The sequence below is a fragment of the Diospyros lotus genome, chromosome 5, assembly GCF_014633365.1.
Source record: "Diospyros lotus cultivar Yz01 chromosome 5, ASM1463336v1, whole genome shotgun sequence".
NCBI lineage: Eukaryota > Viridiplantae > Streptophyta > Magnoliopsida > Ericales > Ebenaceae > Diospyros > Diospyros lotus.
Window position 1 is genome coordinate 36,358,400 of NC_068342.1, and position 24,059 is coordinate 36,382,458.

The 24,059-nt window shown below is 34.3% G+C and overlaps 2 protein-coding genes across 2 annotated transcripts; both read right to left on the reverse strand.

The window, feature by feature from the left end:
* Positions 1-10,041: 10,041 nt before the first annotated feature.
* Positions 10,042-11,334, reverse strand: LOC127802524 (late embryogenesis abundant protein-like). Its single transcript, XM_052338365.1, has 2 exons — positions 10,510-11,334; positions 10,042-10,435 (listed from the first exon to the last, which is right to left on the reverse strand). The coding sequence occupies exons 1-2, from the start codon at positions 10,834-10,836 to the stop codon at positions 10,232-10,234; spliced, it is 531 nt and encodes a 176-aa protein (XP_052194325.1). The 5' UTR covers positions 10,837-11,334; the 3' UTR covers positions 10,042-10,231.
* Positions 11,335-11,474: 140 nt separating this feature from the next.
* Positions 11,475-18,550, reverse strand: LOC127802523 (uncharacterized). Its single transcript, XM_052338364.1, has 5 exons — positions 18,391-18,550; positions 16,889-17,305; positions 13,284-13,315; positions 12,169-13,152; positions 11,475-12,025 (listed from the first exon to the last, which is right to left on the reverse strand). The coding sequence occupies exons 2-4, from the start codon at positions 17,214-17,216 to the stop codon at positions 12,196-12,198; spliced, it is 1,317 nt and encodes a 438-aa protein (XP_052194324.1). The 5' UTR covers positions 17,217-17,305; positions 18,391-18,550; the 3' UTR covers positions 11,475-12,025; positions 12,169-12,195.
* Positions 18,551-24,059: the final 5,509 nt, after the last annotated feature.

The window sequence follows — 24,059 nt, forward strand, 5'->3', positions numbered from 1 at the left end:
TTGATGTATTTTGTAATTATTGTAATCAGGTATACAAATTCAAGCAAGGAGGTGGATATGGTACTTTCGCCTGACATTTACAAACAAAGCACCCGCTCAAGGTTGGATTGAGCCGCGATCAAACACAAATATCCGGGTTTGCTACCTCTTCAAACTCTCCTCAATTATTTCATTATAATGAAGCTAATTGTAGGTCTGGTTTAGCTGAAATGGTAGCAATTGATCATTTATCTTTTAGTTTTGGTGAAAAATTAGGTTTTACTCGATTTTGTTAAAACTTTGTTAATCCTAGTTTTAAATCAATTCCTATAAATACTTTGAAAAGGAATTTGTTAAAATTGTTTAAAAACTCAAAAATTGAATTGATAACATATTTTCAAAACAATAATATTAATGTTTCTATTTGTAGTGATATTTGGAGTGATCATTGGCAAACTCATTCATATATGGGTATTACTTGTCATTGGGTTGATGAAAATTATGTTTTACAAAAAAGAATTATTGCGTATCGATGTTTTGATGAAAGTCATAATGCTGAAAATATTTGTAGATTAATTCAACAAATTTTACAAGAATATAGATTAGTTAATAGAATTTTTTCAATTTCTTTTGATAATGCATCGGCTAATACTGCTTCTATTAATGAATTGAAAAGAATTTGCCAACCAAATTTTGGTGGAAGATTTTTTCATGTTAGATGTGCATGCCATGTTTTAAATTTATGTGTTCAAGATGGTATTAAGTCACTTAATTCTTATTTAGATCCAATTAGAAATGTTATTTCTTATATTTGGGTACACCCTCGAACTGCAAAAGCATGGGCACATTTTTGCACCTCCAATGGTCAAACCCCAAAACGTTTTTCAAAAGATGTCCCTACTCGTTGGAACTCAACTTTTAAATTACTTAATCAATCTTTTGAATATAAAGATTTATTGTGTTCTTTTGCAGCAAATTATATTCCACAATATCCTATTTTTCCAACTATGTGGAATGTTTGTAGTTCAATTTTGAATATTTTACGAATTTTTAATGATGCTACTCATACACTTAGTAGTGTTTATAAACCAACTTCACATCAATTTTTAATAGAAGCAATGAATGTGGCCGGTGTATTAATGGAAGGAATTAATGTTGAAGAAATTTGTCATGCTGTTTTAGAAATGAGAGAAAAATGGTTACGTTATTATCAATTTATTCCTGAAATTTTTCTTGTTACTATGGTATTTGATCCTAGGTGTAAATTTGATGGTTTAATTGAGTGTTTGTCTAACTATTATTCGTTGTTAGGATTAGAAAATAATGAAGAAATTGATGTGAATATTATAATTTCTAAGGTTAGAACTTTATGCAATCAATTATATGAAGCATATGTTATTGCTCCTAGTAGTGAAGAATCATTTCCATCCATGGCTTCGCATTCCTCTTCCTCCCAACCAATGAAATGGGGTTATAAATTTTTAGATCAAAGGAGGAAAAAACCTAGATCGAGCTCACATTCGGAGTTCGAAACTTATCTAACCACAGTTTTTGAGTTTGGTGATGATACAGGTTTAAATTTTGAAATTTTGGAGTGGTGGAAAAGGCACAAGGAGACATTTCCAACTCTTGCAATTATTGCAAGTCAACTTCTTGCAGTTCCAGCTTCAACTGTAGCCGTTGAACAAACATTCAGTAGTGGAGGCAACATTTTGGACGAAAGAAGATCAAGATTGGCTCCAGAATCATTGGAAGCTCAAGTTTGTCTCGATGATTGGGAAAGAGCTAACATGCGACGTCAAGAAGAACTTATCCATTCATCATCATCTGACGAATGGGTTAATGATGGTTCAACAACGGCGACTTCCGACTCCAATGAAGATGCGTAGGATCCAAGTCCATATTTTATTTTTTTTCACATTTGTAAAAATTAATTATTTGTATTACATTTTTGTTGTAATTATTTTTTAATGAAATTAAGTCTAATTCTATTTTTTATTTTTTATTTTTCACATTTGTAAAAATTAATTACTTGTATTACATACTTGTTTAGTTGTTTTAATTATTTTTAATGAAATTATTACTTATATTTCTTCAATTTTTAGTAGTGTTTTTTTATTAAAAATATGGTTGAGAATATTTATATTTACAATTACATTTAACAATTAAAAATCGAAACCAAACCGAACCGAACAACGGAACAAGGACCAAAATTGAATACAACAATATTTAAAAAAAATTAAAAAAATTCGGTTTGAACCGGAACCGGAACCATTGACCGAACCGGTCCAAACCGTTGACCGAACCGGCATGAACCGGAACCGGAATCGAACCGTCCCAAACCGCCCTTGGGCGGTTCGGTTCAGGTTCAAAGATTTCTTGAACCGGAACCGGCGGTTCATGAACCGGAACCGACGGTTCATGAACCGTGGCCATGTCTACATTAGCCAAAATAAATAAGTAGGGTAAAATCTATATTTTTATATTTTTTAATGTAATTATTTAAATTTTATATTATTTTAATTACACTCATGAATATGATTTTTACATCAATTTAATCCCTATATTTTAATAATTTTTTTATGTGATAATTTAAAATTTTCGTTATTTTTATTACATCTCTGGATTTGTATTTTCAAGTTAATTTAATTTATATATTTTTATATATAAAAATAATAATAAATTACACGTCACACTTTGTTTATATCTAAATATAGAGATTAAATTGACTTAAAAAGTTTGATTTCTTATAAAAAAAAAAGATAAAATATATAAATTAAATTGATTAAAAAATATAAGTACAAAAGTATAATTGAAAAAGTAAAAAGTTCATATGACCCCGTAAAAAAAATAAAACATAAAATTATATAGAGAAGAATATAAATTTATCCAAATAAGTAGCATTAGCAAATATCTTAACTATAAAGATGGTGATTTATAATCCCATAACACCTTTTCTTCAGGTCACGCTTGATCTCACCGAACTTGAGCACTCGGAGAGCAGGTAATGAGGTGTCGAAAATGGAAAGCAGGTAATTGAAACTGTATTAATCAATGTATCCCCAAGCTGATTAGTCTCCCACGTCCATGCAAATTAATAACAATTTCCAATGGCTTCGAATCGATGATCAGCTTTTATATTATCTCTATACTTTCACGGGATGTGACAAAAAGCGGTGTTTCTCTCTGCTTGTGGAATGCAGGTCTGGCACGCACACATCCTCCAAATTGTAATAAATTTAAGAATAATTTTACCTTAAAATGTTATTTCGGACATTCATTTTTGATATTTTATATTACATTTAACATTAACAATTAATTAATTATCAATAATTATTTATTTATTAGTAAATAATGATCAACAATTAATTAATTATTAATACTAAACATCACCAAAATATTAAAATTTAATGTGAAAAATTAAATTTTGGGTGATGAGATGACATTGCTTCACTAACACTGCTCTTTATATATATACTTTTCCTCCAAAACTGGGGGCAGCCCGGACCGGACACTAGCACTCTGCTTGTTGTCCAATAGGCAATGGTTTAATTTGCTTACATAAGCCCATTCATTAAAAAGCACCCGCCTCCATCAAATATCTACTTTTAACTTATTTTAATATGGAATCTAGGTCGACTTTGTTAACTAATATATGAATTACAAATATAAAATATACAAAATATTTTAAATAAAGTGTATTTGTTAAATTTATTTAAGAATTTACTCAAAAAAAGACACATGACTTTTTATCTAAAATTTTATAAATAAATTTTTCTTTCCCTTTTCAGATAAATTTATTTGAAATTTTACAAATAATGAGAAATGACCCTTGTATTTACAAAACTCTCACCGGTCTACCCTTTCTTTCACCTGTTCATATTCTTTTATTTTCTTTTTATTTTTTTTCTTGTTCATCTCATTTTATCTTATTTTCTTTTCATGCTTTAACGGAAACAACCCTAGAAGCGATGTAAGATAAAGTTTTATTTCATGTTCATCTTCTCGGATTTTGCATTGTTTGCGCTCGTCGTTGCATTTGTCGCAACGCTTCATTGGGTTAATCATAAACTTGTTATGGATGCTAACAAACACTTTTAAATAAATTTGAGAATAGAGATATTTTAGTAAATAATATTTATTTTGATGCTTATTATGTGTATTTTAATAAATATATGGAAAGAAAAAATACAATTCTCAATACATTAAAAAAAATTTAATAATCTCATAGAAATCTTAGAATAACTTATCTTGACCATTCTATGGGCCTGTTTGTTGCAGCTTAAAAGTTACAACTTTTAGCTTCTAATTTCAAAAAAGTTGGGATGTAGTGTTTGTTTCAACTTATGGAATTCTAACTTATAGCTTCTACTGGCTTTTAGAAGGGATAAAAGCTGGCTTTTTCAAAACTAGGATACCCCAGCTTTTACAACTTCTGCTTAAATAATTACATTTTTGTGACAATTTTGCCCTTATTTTTAACAAAGAATTACTTTCTTGTCTACGCAATTATGGATTTTTCTTCTCCACCGCCATCTCCATTTTCAGATCTCTTCCTCTCTCTCTATATTCTAATTAATTTTTTTATAATACTTAAAACTTATATATATACGCTAATTAATTTTTAAATTATCATTCTATAACTACTAAGGGTATTATGGACAATTATACAAAAATAAGTTATTTTACAGCTTATGATATCAAACACCACAACTATTTAACTACAACTTCTAAGAAGCTGCAACAAACAAGTTCACAACTTATTTTAAATTTTAGAAGCTATAATCTAAAAAGCTAGAAGCTATAATTTCTTTAATTAAGTTGCAACAAACGGGCCCTATATATGGATTCAGAAAGCATTCCAGTCTTATCTTGATACAATCTTATCTTGCTCATTTAAAAAACACTACTTTAATTTTAGTTAAGTAAAGTTAATGCATTTGATGTTTAACATTTAAATATTTTTATTAGTTAATAAAATATTTTAAAATATAATATATTTATTAATAATTAATAAAAAAATATCTACAAACTCAAAACAAGTGTAATAAGCGTGTATTGAGTATTCCTTAGCAAAACCTTTTTAATATATATATATATATATATATATTTTTTCACAATATTGAATGCAAAGCACATATAGTTCAATCTCGGTTCAACCTTAACTCGATTTTGGCACTTTGCCAGTCTACAACAGCATCATTATTGTTGCATGCTGGGTACCCCCACGCTCACTGTCAAGGAGCCCCATTAGTGCTGGATATCCAATCTCATCACCCTGTAATGTTTGATGTAAGCATGTATACAGGAAAACCTCTCATTCTTCCATATAAATTAGCTATATCAATAGTTAAGTTATGTTATTTTCTAATCTATCGATACTTTATCAATTTACTCTCTTATTTGCTTGACTGTTAGAGTACTTGCAGGTGTTAACCATCTCTCGACAGACCGATAGTCGAAGCCTATTTCTTGTTGTTGCAAATCCACGTCCAACCATCATTTTGAGCCAGAAGGAACACAAAGGCATCAAAGGCGTTAATAATATAGGTTTTTGATGACCACTTAGCTCTCCAGTTTTAATACTGTGTTTATTTAATTGTCTGAGCAACAGTGTTATATAATTTATGAATTTAAAAAAAAATGAATGGCTTTTAAATAAATGTTCTTAAGAGGTGCAAATGCCCTTACTCTCTCGTAGGTTAAAACTGGTAGGGTTTCAAAAAGTCACCTAACCCCATCCTATTTACAATCTATGGATAATTGGATTTTGTTTTTTTCATAATTTGAAATGAAAATTACAATATAATAATTTTTATTAGAACGTGTTAACTCGAAACTAATTTTTCCAAATTAGTTCAGATAATTTATAAATATATTGACTATTTGACATTGTTTCAAAACTACTTATATGTAAGGCCGCCACCCAGATCCCCAAAGAATCAGTATGGGTGCCCTACTAAAATGAAAACAACCTGATCAAGAAGAATCTATCATGCATGTCACTGATAAATACTAAAGGAAAACTGATAGAGAAAACTTGTCATCCCGGCATATAAAACAAAGCCTCAACTATTGCTACATAACAACTGATCTTTAGGCTTACATAGCCCAACTATGCATAACATACATCTCTGACACATTGGCCTCAAAATAAATATAAACCATACAGACCCAAATAAACTAAAGAAAATACAATGCGAAAGCGACAAAATTAATACACAAAAAGAAACTCCCAGGTTGATAATTACTAGGTTTGCATGGCCTTGTACACCGCCTAACCAAGTAGTCGAGAACTACCAGACCCGCCCACAATTGGGTCCTTGCTTTTACCTGGAATAAAGAGAAAACAAGGTGAGTCCAAATGACTCAACAAGCTCATAAATAAAGGAAAGATAGATAGAGTAGGTACTAAGAGTAAACCTGCATCTCAAGTGCATAACAAACCGAAATTCATGCATAACATGCCATGCAATCTCATAAACTGACACAGGTACTAACTGCATAAGTAACAATGCACATATACAGGATCTTGGGACCCAAATAAGGAATGCACTAGCACCTAAGTCCTTATCACAAACCTGCTACTGCCTTGATGGCAAACTGTACATACCTGTACTACGAGCTGAAGCTTGCCTGGGTGGGAGCGACCACACCATCTGGCCTACATAAGCGACCAAAATAAAAAGCTAGACACGTCGAGGTGTCCTTAAGTTACTCGGTTAGGGAAAGTCCGACACCGTATAGTTGTATTTCAAAACTGGCGCCATGACAATGCCAATGCAACATATAAGAGTGGCGTAGTAGACTGAACATGATACGAAGCCCTCATAAGCCAAGCATCCCGTTAAGCCTTGCTCAACTAGTAAAGCACACGCCAATTGCAAATGCTCGTGTTTACCAACTACAGATAAATATAACATGATCGTGTAACAAGCACTCAAGTGTAAATGTACCACACAAAATGCATAAACCCGACTTGAGTGTACGTTTAGCAATTGGACGTGTCATATGAGTTTAACTGGTTGGAATAGGGAAAATAGTGTTATAAAATGAACACTCATTCCCAACGGACAAGCTAGCACCTAACCCGAATGATACCTATTTTCATTCCATTTAGAAGGTAGAGAGTGAACAAACTCTCAAGAAACACAACCACAATATGCTGGATATATTTACAACCTCTATTGTCTTATTAAATTATACGCTTATAATAATATAATAACTCAATGTATTCTTACACATAATACATATATTATTACTTATATTATTAATGAGTAATATGAATCCTTACAAATAGCAAATTAAACATATCATTTACTTATATTAATGCTTATATTATTACTAGCAATACGTATTATTTTCTAATATTGACAGAGCATAGATAATATCATTTACTAATGCTATTTACATGGATACCTCAAGTTGGAACAAATGACGTAGGGCAACCCACTTTTACACACTTATACATACTTAAAATAGTAATAATACTAATATTAATAATAACATTAATGTCAATATAATAATAATAATAATAAGCAATATAACAACTCAACTCTTGATGACAATATGCCAATATCATATTTCTGTACTCACAGCACCAAATCATCCATTAACCTTAAGCTTAAACTTATTTAACACCCAAACGTCCTCTGTTTCATATGCACACACACACACACACACACACACACACACACATATATATATATATATATATTTGTCTCACTGCTACACATGATACCACTTCAAACCACTAGCTCTAAGATGCACACACTCCCTCACAGTGACACTCACACATGATGATAAATACTCACACACACGGACACGGTAAGCTCCTCGGCCAAAGGCCATTTCTTTAATTTGAGCACAAACTCACAACACTTTCTTTAGCTTTAAACACACTCACAGCACTCAAAACACTCACTGCACCTATGCATATATTCACTTACACACAGCGATGCAGCTATACACACCCGCACAATGAGCTTCTCAGCCAACACAGCTCACCCATTAGTTATCTTAAACTTTCACCAGTGACCACACACACTCACACACACAGCAAGCTCATTTAATTAGCTCACAGCTAACTCACTCATGGATCGCGCACACACACACAACTAGCTACACACTCACGGCCATGGCGGTTACACAGCTCGTATGACTATATGTATATATATATAACATCCTGGTTTACTTACTCACTGTATATACGCTATATATACTTAAACTCACGCACACTGTAAACACCCATACCTTAAACTCACGGCCACTGTTTATATCCAGGCCATTATTGAGAACAACTAAAGATGGAGAAACAACCGAAGAGGGAAAGGAGAAGAGCTTGCCTGAAAATTACTTCTTCTTCTTCCTCTTCTCTGTTTCTTCTTCTTCCTCACTGTTCTTCTTCCTCTTCGTCTCTCGGCCGAACACACTGCTCTCTCTCAAATCTCCAATTCAATACTTCACCGCATTCCCTTATGAACCTCCACTAATCCACCGCCTCAGTTGGCTTTACGTAGTGGCTTAGGAATTGAGGCTAATGGAAGCTTTATGATGGTTCTCAGCAGCGGTGGCAGTGTATGGCTCAACATATAAATAATAACAAAAATAATAGTAATAATATTAATAATATTCTCAATGGTAATAAACATAACAGTGAGAATAGTAACAATAATAATACTAACTATAATAACAATATTAATATTAAAACTATTAATAAAATTAATAACAATAGTAATAAATAAATTTGAGTCATTACATTATATATCATTATATAAAAAAATAATAGAAAAATAACATATATTATACAAATATAAATCTAATAAGTTATTTTGAAATAACATAATCACTTAAAAAATTTGTCTTCTTTATTTTCTTATCTGATATGCTGTATAAAATAAAAACTTTTAATTATATATATATATATATATATCATGGCCTGATAATTAATATTAATCTAATATAAACAAATCATAATTATTCAAATTGTCAATAATGATAACTTTCACTTTAAAAAATATTTAATTTTATTCATTTAACAAAAAATTAAAAACTAAATTATGCTCCATTCAATACAGATTTATACTATAAATGAAAATTCCCCTTCTGTTGCATCAATAATATGTTAGATAATTTTCAAATTAATTTATAACAATTTATTTAAATTACCATATAAAATATGTAATAGAATAATATATTTAATGATATTTGATGATCTAAATTTTGACATTCAAATTAATTAATTATTTTTTAATTCTAAAATTATTTAATTTTTTTACAGTACTCTCATGTGTACACCGACGCCTTACTAATTTAACATATATAAAACTCTTTCCAATTCTAAGATTCTGAACAAAAGTCTTACGCAATAAATAAATTAAAGTATTATGTTATATGTATAGAAGGAATACTAGACTCGATGATTGAATCAGATTTTATAAATCGAGCTTCATCATCGATCATCAAGACGCTGCGAATTGGAGAAGCGTGGGTTTCATGAAGCCCGATCAGGCTTCATCTATAGGCAAAAGTGATGAGGTAACGAGATGGTGCAACGATAGTCGACGCAAGGCATCGACAAAATGTAGTGGCAGTCACACGAGGTGCTGTAATAGGACGATGAGAGGATGTATTGAAGGTCGACGAGGCAGTGATGAAGTAAGGCAAAACTTGTTGGAGATGGCCAAAAGTAAGGATAGTAAATCTATAAATTGGGTGAAAATATTTTTATCATTTAGGGTATTTGATCATCCTCTCAATAACCCAACTTTTTGTACAATTAACATTTTTCATAAATTATATGTCTGCTTAGCCAAGCTATGAGTGAATTGGAGGAGGCAAAACATAAATTATATGTCTGCTTAGGCAAGTTTGCTGGAGACCAAGGTAAGGGTGGTGAATCTGCAAATTAGGTAAAGGATAACCCAATTTTTTGTATAATTAACATTTTCCATAAATTATATGTCTGCTTAGCCAAGCTATCAGTGAATTGGAGGAGCAAATATAACTGCTAAAACACCTTCAAAAATATAAAAGAATAGCCAATTGCCCCTCAATTTTGTGAAAATTACGTACATTAAATGTATAATAATTTCTAACATAAACTGTCGCATGGTTTACAGGACGAGACGAGACTCCACACAAGCTTTGAAATAAACAAATTAAGCACACATTATGTCTTTCTAAGCACATGGATTAACACACACACACACACATGATATGACATAATATGACATGTGTAGACAGTCGTGATCTAGTGGTGGTCGTGATGGCCAGGCAGCTTCTCCTTGATCTTCTCTATCATACCCTTCTTCTCGTGCTGCCCCGCCTGTGGCGATGTGCTTGGGTAGTCGGCGCCGCCGTGCGCGTGCTTCCCGCCACCAGTCAACTTCTCCTTTATCTTCTCCTTCAGTCCCTTCTTCTTCCTTCTCCCTCCTTGCCCGTCATCTTCCGACGACTGCAGCAACCAAACAAGATTCAAGACGAAAATACAGTCTGATATAAATAAAATTTTTAACATTGATATCGTACCGAGCTGGAGCCTGAACTTCTGGATCGGTGAACCTGCTGGTGCGGCTGCCCTTGCCCCACTCCGGCAACCTCAGTTCCATAAGTCTCCGTCGTGGCAGCGCCCATCACGGTGGCGCCAAGCGTGCTCGTCACCACCCCGGTGTGCAAGGCGCCGGGCGCCGGAGAGGTATCGATAACGGTAGCTACGCCGCCGGTTCCCGGCTCGGCGCTGGTGGCTATCCCGGTAAGGTGCATAGGATTACCGTGCTCGTCCGTCAACTGAACCGGGTTGCCGAGCTCGTCGGTCAGTTGGATTGGGTTGCCAAATTCGTCTCGGACGTCGGCCATTTTCAAAATCGATCGCTAGCTGGTGCCCGTAGAAGTTGAGGGTACAGAGAGATGGAAATAGGAAAGGTGGTGGTGAAGTGTTCAATTAATTAGAAATAGACAGGAGGAGGAACTATGGTGAACAATCGGCCTTTCTTGCATGTAACCGTGAGAGTCACACGTGTCGGCAGTGGCAGGATCAGAGATCGTAGCTCGTTGCCACGTTAGAAGGTCAGGCCACGTGTTGGTTTTTGCCTTATTGTTGGATTGTCGGAAGATCAAACTTGAAGCTGCTATGGACTGTATGGCCCTTGGCCCTCGTCGGCAACATGGTTCATGGGCCATGGGCTTGCCCATGGAAAGTCTTACCTCTTATGGACGAGTGACTCTCAGGCTCCTTCCTTCACACCAAAATGATTTAAACATTAACATATTTAAAATATTATTAACTAGTGATACCAAACATGTACAGTTCTTGTTTTTTTCTTTTAATTAAAACAAAAACTAAGTACCAGAAAAACAAATATTATTAACCTCAAAACTTAAAAAATCGAGTGATAAAAACTAGAAACAGAACACTGAAATCTGGGTAAAATATAGAAACCAAATAGAGAGAACAATTTTCGAGATCACACGTGGTGCCTACTAACCAGAGCAAATAGGAAAGATACAAATCAGCAATATAAGTATATGCATATACAATGTTCAATCGGTATATGTATCCATAAACAACTTGACTATCAGGTAGAGGTAGCTACCAGGCAAGCCAAGTTCCTGGATGTTCTGATTACACAACTATAGTAATAGTTAAAAAGCCCTCAAAAAGAGTGGGCACCAGAGTCCACAGCCACAGCGACCTTTTCCTTGCAATCAGAACCAGCTACTACTACTATTATGAATCATACAACAATTTTTCAGGATAACATAATGAACTAATCCATGCAAAAGAAGAATTATAAAAAAAAATGTACAAAAGAGTCAAATCATTCATTTCCCTTCTTCCTCAAACATACTTATATCATTCTTTTTCCTTTGTATGCATTCTTTCTCTCCTGTACAGTGTACATTTTAGAAGCCAAGAATTGTTGCTTGATGTTGCAGGCCATGAGGGAGAGAGAATTATTAACAAGAACCACCAGCGTGGTCCTTTGCTTCCTTCATAGCTCACAGGCCAACCAGATTTATGTGAAGAGATCAATGGCAGAACAACCTGTAGACAGAAAACTAAACAATATGAGTCTAAACTCATTGAGCAGAAGAGCATGTAAAGCTCAGAGCAATGATTTCTTAAACTTCCTATAAACCTCAATGGAACTAATCAAGATACCAACAAAATATGCAAGAGGTGTTCACCTATATATTTAAAAAGCCATACAGAGCCTACTTGCTGGACTTTGACCAGAAAAACCCCTTCTTTCGAGTAGAGTGATTTTCTAACAAGGATCTAGTAGTCCCTCTTGACCCAAATGAGAAGTGTCGCCTCAAGAAAGGCTTCCCAAACGAGTTCTTCACGCTGGAACTTGAGATTGTCTTGGGACCTTTCCCCTCAAGTCTGCCACTCTTCTGATGATCAAATACAACAGAAACGTCATTGAAATTACTGTTCACAATCCGGTTCCTTGATCTCTTGTTTCTGGCCTTAGAATCCATTTCTGCTCTTAATGCTTTTTCAGACGACTTCAGGACCTGCTTCTCCCCAAAAGTACATACTGGGCAATCGGGGTCGTACTTGTTGACTTCAGGTGTCATATTCTCCAAGCATTCAGCATGGTAAACATGCCCACAAATTAGAACGGCAACCACAGCAAGCTCATTAGTAGCAATAATTTTCTGGGTAGCCCATGAGGATTTCTCAGTTAAGAGCTTTGAGCAAACTCCACAAGTTTGCACATCAATAGATTGAGATGATGAGAGCCGACTACTGGATCTAGTCATCTTCTCACGGTTGAAGGCCAAGGACTCACTATCAAAAGACCAACTTCCCTGGTGAGAAGATGCCATTAACTCAGATAAGGCAGGTATGGACCAACTGTCTGAAGACCCACCATTGGAACCCCTGGTTGATTCATTGCTCCATCCAGGGTGTAAGTAAGATGTTTCTTCAGAAATAGAAAAGTTTGGTGACTTGTGTCCTGTAATCCGGCTATCTGATACTTGCCGAAACATCTGATGTCTTGGGGAACAATAGGACCATCGTGACGGCACTGAATTAGCAGGGAGGAGGTGGCTTTTGGATGATAAAGGGGATGCAGATAATGATGAAATTGAATGGACTGAAGGTGACAATTTTGCAGGAGATGGATCTGAGGCTGCAAGGGATTCTGTTGACGCTTTCACCTAAAATGTATACAGAAAAGAAAAATGACTTGACAAGAAGGAAAAGAGACTTACACCCCCAAATTATGGAGACCCTAATGTATCTATGTGACAATAAGACCTGTTATAAAACACCGAGCTTTTCCACATACCTCTGTTGAGAAATTTCCAGAATTTGGTTGTTCTGTAACAAAAGTAGAAAAATATCAGATTCGAGACAGCAAAAGGAACTGCTAATGCATTGGATATCAAAGCCAGATAATCAAACTGGCAAAACCAATAATACAACAATCACAAGCCTTAATCCCACTAGGTGGACAGATAATCAACAATCAAATTGGCAAAAAAGCCATCAAGGCCTAGCCCTCATCAGTCATCAGGCCACCTGTCTCACTGCTCCCAGAATACAGACCGGATAATAGGTGTATGCTCTCAAAGAAAACAAAGCAGCAAGAAGACTCATAATTCTCCTCTTCCAATCTCTCATTTCCAATATAAAAATTCTCTGACAGAAATGAGATGGTTATACCAAGTATGTGAGGCACAATTTACAAGGAAAAAAAGATCTTATGAACTGTTCTCCTAGTGTAACACAACTTAACATCTTTTAAAGATAATGACTCCCAATTCTAGCATCATCATGTGTGTGTGTGTGGGAGGGGAGAGATTAGAACAGCTCTATCAATGCTCGTCTTTAAATTTCATACTGATTTTCAGATTACTTCAGGGCTAAAGAAATTTTTATCTTTAGTGATTCAATGCTAAATCAACTCTTTTTTCACTTTTCTATTCCTGCTTTTTTTAATTTTTTTTTAACAGGCAGTCGGGGACAAACCAACAATTGGACAATAAATTATAACTAAGGCTTTTCCACATAACTAGCAAACATTTTGAGAAATTAAAATGGGCTGAAAACTCTGATGCTTAGCAGCTAATTGCTGAGGTGTGAAATGAAGTACCCCACCATGTCTTCAACTGTAAAAATCTTCCCACCATGCCTTCCCTCCAATTAACTTGCAACCTTGAAATATTAAAGGGCTGTTTGAAAATGCTGTCAGTTTTTCCACATTTGTTTACATTCCATTTGTGTTCTGTTCATTTGAGTTAGAAAAAGCGGAAACTGAACATGTTTGAATTAGTTGTCAAGTGTTAAAAAATTGGAAAGAAGATTTGAAAAAGGTGTTTGATTTTCTTCTTTCGTGTTCAAATTTTTTTTTAAAAAAAAAAAACATGATAGAATTTTTTTTTAGTTTGTTAAACCTAAAAATTCAGAAAAAATAGAAAAAATAAATTAAACAAAATATGAGACAATTTGGGAAAATAAAAAAATCAGAAATACTACTTATTTTCTTTAACCTCTGGGAAGTGTATGTATAATGTATATACAGAGAGAGAGAGAGAGAGAGAGAGAGAGAGAGAGAGAGAGAGAGACCAAATTGGAGCTTGCTAAACTCAGATATGGGTTCGGCGACCACAGATCTCGAGTCATCATTTTTTTGTTTTGCAGAATACGAACACAAACACACACACACACAGACCAGATGAGGGTTGCTGAAGCTTACTTGGGTTCAGTGACCTCTGATCTGGGATCTTTGTGTTCTTTTAGCAGCATCACCATGTTCTTTTTTAAGAGTCTGTACACACACACACACATGTATATATGGAGAGAGAGGGAGGGAGGGAGGACCAGCAACAATGGCAGTTGGAGCAGATCTGCAGTGCGAGGGGGAGCCTCACAGCAGAAGAGATGCTTGAAGGAGGAAGGGGTTTTGTCTTGGCTTGGCTGAAATAGAAACGGCACAACGTAACCCTTTCCTAAATGTTGGAAAACTTTTGGAATGATTTTGGGTTTTCGGGATGGCAACACCACATCAAATGGTGCAGCCATTTTGTCTGTTTCAGTTTAGGGTGAAATGGAATGGAATTTCCAGAATGGGTAGCGTTTTCAAATGAAGCCTATGTGTTTTTTAACACTGCCATTGCTCTTCATCAGATCAATTACATAAATTCAATGGGACAGAAGCTAGTTTTCCTTGAGGTAACACTAAACTGACACAAGTATCAAACTACCTGAACCCTCAGCAGCTAACCCCAAATATCAACAACAGTAGATAAATAAATTACAACACAGATAAGGAAATGAATGGTGAATTTTTCACCACATGAACATAGCTTGCAAAGGAATAAATGTTATTCAAGCAAAATTTGGCAGACTTCATTTCCTATAAATTCCTGCAACTAACATCATGAAGAGGGCATGGCCATACTAAAGCAATTCTTGCATTCCACTCCATACTTCTTACTTGTCAAGCCCTTTATACAATTTATTAAATACTGTAGCATAAGCACAGCTAAACTACATTCTAATATTGATAGCTTGACACAATATCTAGCACATAGACAGTTTTACTGTTTTACAATTAGCAGATTTTTATTTATTTTTTATTTTTTGGGTTAGGGGAGGTTGTTGTTGGGGGGGGGGGGGGGTAGTTATTGCAACAAATTCAAAGATAATAATAAGTGCATTAGAAGATAAAAGGCAAACATGGCCTCTTTTGCTCCCCATTATAGAGACTTGTATACTTAATAATTTTTCAATTGTCATCAACCACAGTGCGTTTTGATCCCTAACCAATTTTGGGATTATTTGAGGAAATAAGCTTGGCTCTTTCAAACTTTTTCTACCATGTGTTTCCCCCTTAACGCTGACACAGATATTTAGTCACAATGTTTCAGGCCAATCATATAATTTCATTCATCAAATAATGCGAAATCATGCCAACATTTTTTTTATTACACAAGTCAATCATGCAGATCTACCCTTTATTTAAAAGGTCATGTTATCTTACAATGTTTATTCTCTCTCCAAAACAATATAGTGAGAGGAAGAGCAAAGAACACTCGGTGGAAAACCCTTAAGACTTAACATAGGATATAATGGACTTATAGAGGATATAGTCATAGAAAGAGATGATTGGAGATCTAGCATTCATATAACCTCTCACCTTGTGAGATTAAAGTTTGTGATTGTTATTTGTTGCTGGTTATTACCTCTCTGATCATGAATATGGCCAAGATATGGCTAAGGAGAAGGAAATAATTAGGAGACTTTGCAGTGAACAAAATGATAATATTACTTGTCAATACCAAATAACAACTGGATAGCTGACTCTTTAAAGAAGGTTAACTGGTTCCGCTGCATCAAATATGAAGCTAAAGAGGGACCTAAAATTCTCTAGTGGTGATTAGTTGAGCAAGAGAGGGAAGGGCACTACACTTCTGCAGCTCAAAATTAAAACCAGGGGCATTCCAAAAGTATGTATGGTATTCCAAGTCAATATACATTAGCAAACACTAACATAAAATCTAGAGAAAAGGTTATTACATGAACAATTTTAGGGAGATCCCATACGTCATTCTCTTCACCTTTAATTTGATGAAGTTGTTATCTTGCCTATATAGATCTTTCTTCAGTTTAGTAAATCCACCAATGCTGCTTATATTCTAGGCTTTTGCTGCAAAATACCTTTGCTATTTCATTTAATAGTCAGTACCTGGGTCAATTTCTTCCATATGGCTCATCCTGCCATGTAGCTCAGAAGAAAATTCATATCCAACAGATCAACCCAGGAATAATGCACTCAGAATTCTTTCTTTCTTTCTTGTCTTTTTACACATTTTTTCTTTTCTAAAACATGACTGCCAAAATTACAAGAGATGCAACAAAAAATATAGAATCTTCTATATAGAGATTTACCTGGAGAATGAAGAACTAAACTTCCAGCATTTCCTTCAGAGACTGGGGACTTCTGCCATGTCAGTGTCCGGGAACTGTCCAATGGACTTCCTTCCTCTGATGCATATGTAGTTTGTACTGTTCTTCCAGATTTACTGTCCAGGCCATCATTCCTGCTGATTCCATCAGAAAGCCAATTCAGAGAAGTGTCTTCTCCAGCTACTCGGCCTCGGTTATCCCACCTAAAGCTCCATGATGGTGAGTATCTAACATTTCTTTGTAAAACTTCACTACTTGGTCCATTTGTAATAGTTCTGTCTCTAGCAGCCACGCAACAAGCAGCCCCCATCCTCACATAGACCGCATATATCAACTTAAAAACAACTATAGGTTCCACTGGTATGTGAGTTAAATTGTATGCAGAACCCCAGTTATCCTCTGAAATTAAAATAAAAGAAGTTAACTAATCAGACATGTCCGTAGATTGCTGAACAAAAACTACAGCTAATATTACTAGCAGAAATGTGTATTGATACTAAAAGAGGCATCGTAGTGATTATTTTAAAGCCCAACAACTATCTTAGATAGTAAAAGATGTCAAACATCCAATGCAATATAACATGCTTCTACCACAAATCCAAAAATTAATAAGAATCTTGATTGAAACATGACTCTCTAGGCATTCAGAAATGTTTACCCTCTGGTCATTTCCAGATACAGTAATGATAAACAATGTGAGAAAAATGTTTAAACAGTTCTGATATTTCCTTTTCTTTATTCTGACTGAATAACAGACAAGAATTAGAGCCTCAGCCTGTTACCAAACTTTATCTAGAAAACTTACGAAGATCAATCCCGTGAAAAAATCAAACACAATAACAAAGCACACAATACAAAGGCCAAACTCAACCCATACAGTATAACAAATAAATTTACCGTAGCATGAAAAACAACTGCTTCTGCTACCCATGTCTAATGGAATTCAACTTTTCCAACCTAGCCACGCAGAATAATTTAGATATAGAACAAAAAAACCTCCGCATAAATTCTTAAGTCAAGAACAATAATGAGATCGAATTACCAGCCTACCGTTCCAAAAAAGCAAAAAATTCCTACCCACCCAAAGTATTACATAAAAAAGTTCTATCTCGACGATCACAACCAATTCAGGCAACTCAGATGAAAAATATTGTGAACACGCAAGAAAAGCAACAAAATCAATAGAAATGAACGGAAATATACTGGCGAAGGGCACACAACCTGCTGGAGTACAATTCAGGTACGATTTTGCAGGGGGACTGAGTCCCAAAAAAACCCTAAATTTGAGAAGGATCAAGCAGAAGGGAGGCCAGAGAGATCCGAAACCAGAGGGAACAAACAGCAATAATCATATTCAATCAATAAAAAAGGAAAACACAATATTAATCCAATAATTCTCACTCGAGAGGCTCATGATTTCCATATTTATCTCTCCAATTAAGATGTATGTCGTCATCGCACCTACTGGGGTGATCGAAACGTACCTTTCTATCGCGAAGGCCGCCACAGAATAGAGAGGAGGAGAGTAAAGATTTGATGCACTCTGGTTCAGATATATATATATATATATAAAGAGAGAGAGAGAGAGAGAGAGAGAGAGGAGAGAGAGGAGAGCTCCGATTCTTCTTCCGATTGGAGAAGGAGAAGAAGAGGGAGAGGGAAGACGCTTCTAGTGACGCCGTCACTGTCTGTTGGGCATTTTCAACTTAATTACACGGAGACCCCAACCATCTTTCCACATGACTTAAAACCAACCGAGATGGTTGGACGGAGCATTATTCGGTTAAATTTTTAATTTTTGAACTGAATTAATTATTATTTTAGTTTATTCAATTTGACTTTTTATGAAATTTGGTTTAATTTGATTTTGGCAAAACAAATCACTTTTTGAAAATTTGATTTTTAGTTGTTTTGACTGAAATATTTTTTTATTTTACAAAAAAATACTATTAAATTTTAGGTTTTTAGTTGTTTTGACTGAAATATTTTTTTATTTTACAAAAAAATACTATTAAATTTTAGGTTATGTTCAAAATTTTCTCTACTTTAAACCTAAGTTAATATCTATTATACTAGTCCCACGTATCAAAATGCCTTGATAGCTCCAAGGCAATTTGGTGATTTCGCGGTGATCCCGATTCTTGATGAACTCCCAACGAGATTCGTTGACAAGATTGACAATTAGGGGTCGTGCCCGAATGGTGAAAAATACGATTTGTGAGTTTAAGGCTTAGGCGCGGTCCAAATCGGTGGTTAAAGTTGTTGGGTTAAAAGGGTCATAACGTTATGTGACATTTCTGCCATTATCATCTTCGTTAAAGGCTTCTAAAAAGAAAAATTTGTCATGGCAGAAGCAAAATGAAAACTTTTAGTGCGATCCTAAAATTTCTTGTAAAACACAGATAAATTGAGATGATCAGGTTGAGATGATGTTGCAACAAGAATTAATGGTGGCAAGTCTTGTTGGCAGATCCACGAATGTAGTCATTGCCAGATGAAAGACGACATGTTTATTCAATGATTTGACAAGTTCGAATAAGTCCAGGCGGTGAAGTCACATTCTTGATAAGGAATGATTGGTTGAATATGATGGAATCTATTCGGGAGAGAAGCCGAGTATTGAATTTTCTTCAGGTTTCAGTGATTAGGAGATGGCATCAGGTAATAGGGCGAAGTTGATCTCATTGGAAAATTTTCAATTGGGTTCTTATGATGATCAATATCAAGACTCTCGAATGGGAATGAGAGATTGTGTTCATGTTTTTGATTGTCAAGGTTCGTCAAATGAAGGTGATAAAAACATGTCGATTTCTTGGGAATTGATTATGAGGGTGGTAAACCTTATTTTCGATTACTTAAATTTGTCGAGGGACGATGATGTATGTCAACAAGAAAATGGCTTATTAGGTATGGCAATACCGTTATCTCTGGTTGCAAACTTAGATCGTGGGGGTAGGCAATCAAGACTGTTGAGAGGCAGTTTGATGGCTAGGCAAGGAAATCAAGGTTGAATGCGGTTAAGATGGGCAGATTTGGCGAAAGATGATGAAAATCAACTGGATTTTGTGCTTGAGAGTCAAATGAATGCAATTGGGGATGCTAGTCTAGTTACTCAAGTAGAAGATGGTCCTACTCGTATTACCTTTCAAGTTAATCGATCTAGTAATCGTGATGCAAAAGACATTATGGCTAATCAATACAAGAAGATTGTAACTATGAACAATTTTCGGCTACTCAAGTTCTTAGAGACAATAGTCCGGTTAATGGTATGAATGGGGTAAGTAAATAACTGCCTAGTTCAATTGATCGACCAAGTAATGGACATGGTAAATTAAATTTGAAGTGTAAGGAGAGGGATATTCAAGGTTAAGGTAATGGGTTAGATAAAAGAGTTGGCTCAAAACCATCTTAGGCAAGTATTTTGGATTCAAGTGGTCCTTGTATTCCAATCAAACTTGAGTATACCCCCCTCCTCAGAGTTTGGAGAATGGCATTCCAAAAGTAAAGTTGTCGTGAGATGTTCTTGAAGAGAATATATGACTTATTGGATGATTATACGAGTTGGCTACTTTATTGAAAAAAGATTGTTGTTTCCAATGGTTTAGTCTATTGCTATGAAGCTTTGGAAGTGCTATGGGCTCATTAAGATAATCTCTAACAATTGTGGTTTTTATTTATTTTGGTTTGATACGTATGACCATATGTTGGGTGTATGTGATGCAAAACCATGGCACTTTGCAAGTAAGTCTTTAATTTTGAGAAGTTGTGAACATGGGATGATTCTTAATTACATGGGATTCTCATGCATCTATTCTAATGTGGGTCAAAATTTATAATGTGCTTTTGGGAGAATGGTCAGTTAAGGGTATCCCAATTAATGCTAGTGGATTGGGAAAACGACTTCATGCTGACCCAATAATGGAGGACAAAACTAGGTTGAGATATGCTTGTGTATGTGTGGATATTCATGTTTCTTCATATTTTCCCAAATATATTGAATTAGATCAGGGATTGGATGAATTCACGAGTGATCCAAAGGTTGCTTGTTTACCAGTAGAATATTAATAGATGTCTTCTGTGTGTACCTACTGTCCTGTTTTTGGCCATAGTTTATCAAGATGCTCTAAAAATCCTTGTCCGATTTAAAATAAGAAAAACAAACCCTAAGGACAAGCCTGGTCTTGTGAATAATAAAGAGAAGGGTGTTGAAGTTGTTCAGAGGAATGAAGTTCAAAAATATTCAAATAATAATAGGTAAAACTCATCTCATGTGCCATTAGTTGAGATTGTTGAAAATAGGTCTAAGACTATTTCTATCAAGCCAAATGAGATAGGATCTGTTGACGCTCGAAGTTAGTCAAATGTAATTCGTAGGCCCGCAATGAGAAAAATGAGCACAAATGCAAAGAAGATGAATAAATAATAAATCGAATAGAGTAAAGTTTTAACGTGGTTCGGCTAGAATGATGTCTAGTCCACGACTGTTCTCTAATTATTCCAATAGAGTAACAGTATATTATTGTTTTTCATCCTTTTATAATGGTGTTTTTGATCCCTATTTATAGTGTGGGGTGTTTACATTTTTTACAAAATTTATAAATAGAAGGATAATGTCACGAGGGACAAAGTGTTTTTATTAATTCCATAAAATTGGGAATGAGTTCCGTATTACCAAGGATCTGGTTTGCCTTAGATAAAGTAGGTGAGTCTCTCCCTCTAGTTGTTCCACGGTCTTTGTTGTTATGCGAACTGAACAATTAGGTCAGCGAGCTGGAAGTATTGCTGGGAACTCGCTTAGTTAAGCTAACGAACTGAAAGCATCGTTGGGAGCTCGCCTGGTTCCGGGATCTAAGCTCAGGTCTCAACGACGTGTGACCTTGTTCTGACGAGCTCGAGCTTGGACTTATTGGGCTTTAGGAGATTAGGCCGGTCTGTTGGGTCGAGTCCAGCCCATAAGAAATGGTCCAAAAAATACCCATAACAAGATCATTGATGGAAAATTGATTTAGTTATCTCATGGAAGAAAATATGGATATTTTGCCTTATGGGGAATTGAATCTTTCTAGAAAAGAGGATGTCATGATTAAACATAGATGGATGTAAAAAACAAGGGCAAAATAAGTTTGGTAGAGGATCATGACTTTGCATCTAATCAACTCTTAGTATGTTCATGTGAAATCCAAGCCCCAATTGAAGAAGGGGGAGAAGAAGAATAATGCCCTTGAACAAGCGAAAAAAGGTTCTAGTGCGATAGGTTCAATTATTACTAATCTAATTTGATAGTGCTAGCCTTCTACATATTTTTTGTGAATACATTGTTAAGTTAGCATTGTGTTAGAATGATTTTTTTTTTGTTTTGGTGTTTACACAAGGGATACCTTAGTGTAAACTGTAGACGATTTAGTTTTTTTTCTTATTATACTCTTACTTACTACAAAAAAAAAAAAAATTAATATTGTCTATTTTGATTAATTTAATCCATTTTTTATTTCTAGTAATATGGTTAAATCAGTTCTTATAAAATTTTCATTCAATTCAATTATATATAAACATATAAACTTGGTTATTTGATTTGGTTTATTAAATCATTTTATAATTGACTGAATTATGACTTAAACTCAATTTAATGATAATTAAATTGTAACTTTAGACTCAAAATTGATACAATTATAGTACAAATAAAATCAATTTAACTCTATTAAAATCATCCAATCACATAATTAAAAACCTTACATTCCCCACAAACATCATGTAAAAGATTTGTGAAAAGTAAAAAATGTTATGACAAACTATAAACTAACACCTAAAGAAACACATTGAGCAAGTCATTTGCAAACCATTAAGGCCATCGCCCAGACCAAATTAATAAATAAGCAAATAGTAATACGTTAAGCTATAAATAAATTTCTTTTAAGATGAAGTCACTTTTATTAATTTTTAAATGTTAAAAATTTAAATTACAAGGAGTTCACGTAAAAATAAATCTAAACTACATAAGATTCAAGTGAAACTTATCTTATTTTTAATGGCCTCAATAACTTGACCTAATGGAACTGGCTATTTAATAAGAAAAAAATTACAAAACTCTCAAATGCTTAATTTAAATTACAGATGTCTCCGTAAAAATAATATAATCTATATAAGGTCGTAAAGAAATTTACCCTGAAATTAATAGCCAATCAACCATAAAACAATGGTTTAAAACTTCAATCATACAATAGTATCCCAACTACTAGAAATTGATGGGTGAAAATGTATATATGGATTTAAATTAAGAAAGTGAGAGGTAAAACTGCAACAAAGTGATATATTGAGAGGATATTTAGATTATGACATACTAAAAAAAGTTAAATTGAGAGATCGAGATAGATATCTTTAAAATTTTTTAGCCGACAAAGTGCGAGATCAATTGGAAAGAGATTTATAAATTGAAAGACTAAGATAAGATATTAAAAGAAAAATAAAAACGTGCTACAAGTTTGATAAGGTGAAAAATTTGAAAGATTTTTACATGCGTTAATTTGAGTCAATGTTCAAATTCAAGAGTTTAAATTTATACTCGAGTCAATATCAATTCAATCAAATTATTTAAATTTAAGATTTATGAACACTTGTGTTTATAACTTATCGAGAAACACTCAATTAATTTTGCATCTTAACTAAATATCCAAAGAATAATGTTAGGAGTCATAACTAATGAGATGTCATTAGTTATGTTACGTCTCCTCATTATAAAAAACTAAACATATTATATGTCATTGTTTTTTTTACTTAACACATATTTCAATGAAAATGCGACACATCAGTCATGACTTCTAGGCCTTAGCATTACTCATACCCAAAACATGGTAAAATACAAGGACATTTTGTTTGGGATGTAATGAATGAACTTGACAATTTTTTATTTATTAGGGGCGTTAAATTAAATTTGAAAAGTCATAATTGTTAATTGAGGGACTAAGTGACATCAAGCGATAACTAAGGGTCTCCGTGAGATTCACTCCATCTTTAACGTTAAGTTTGACGGAGTTGAGGAACACGTGGTGAGTTAGAATCGTTTCAGTAATAATTTAATAAATCTCCAAATTAACAGAACACCGTATTAGGAATAAGGTGTTGTACGTTATCCGAAAACCAAGTTACGCTGAATAGT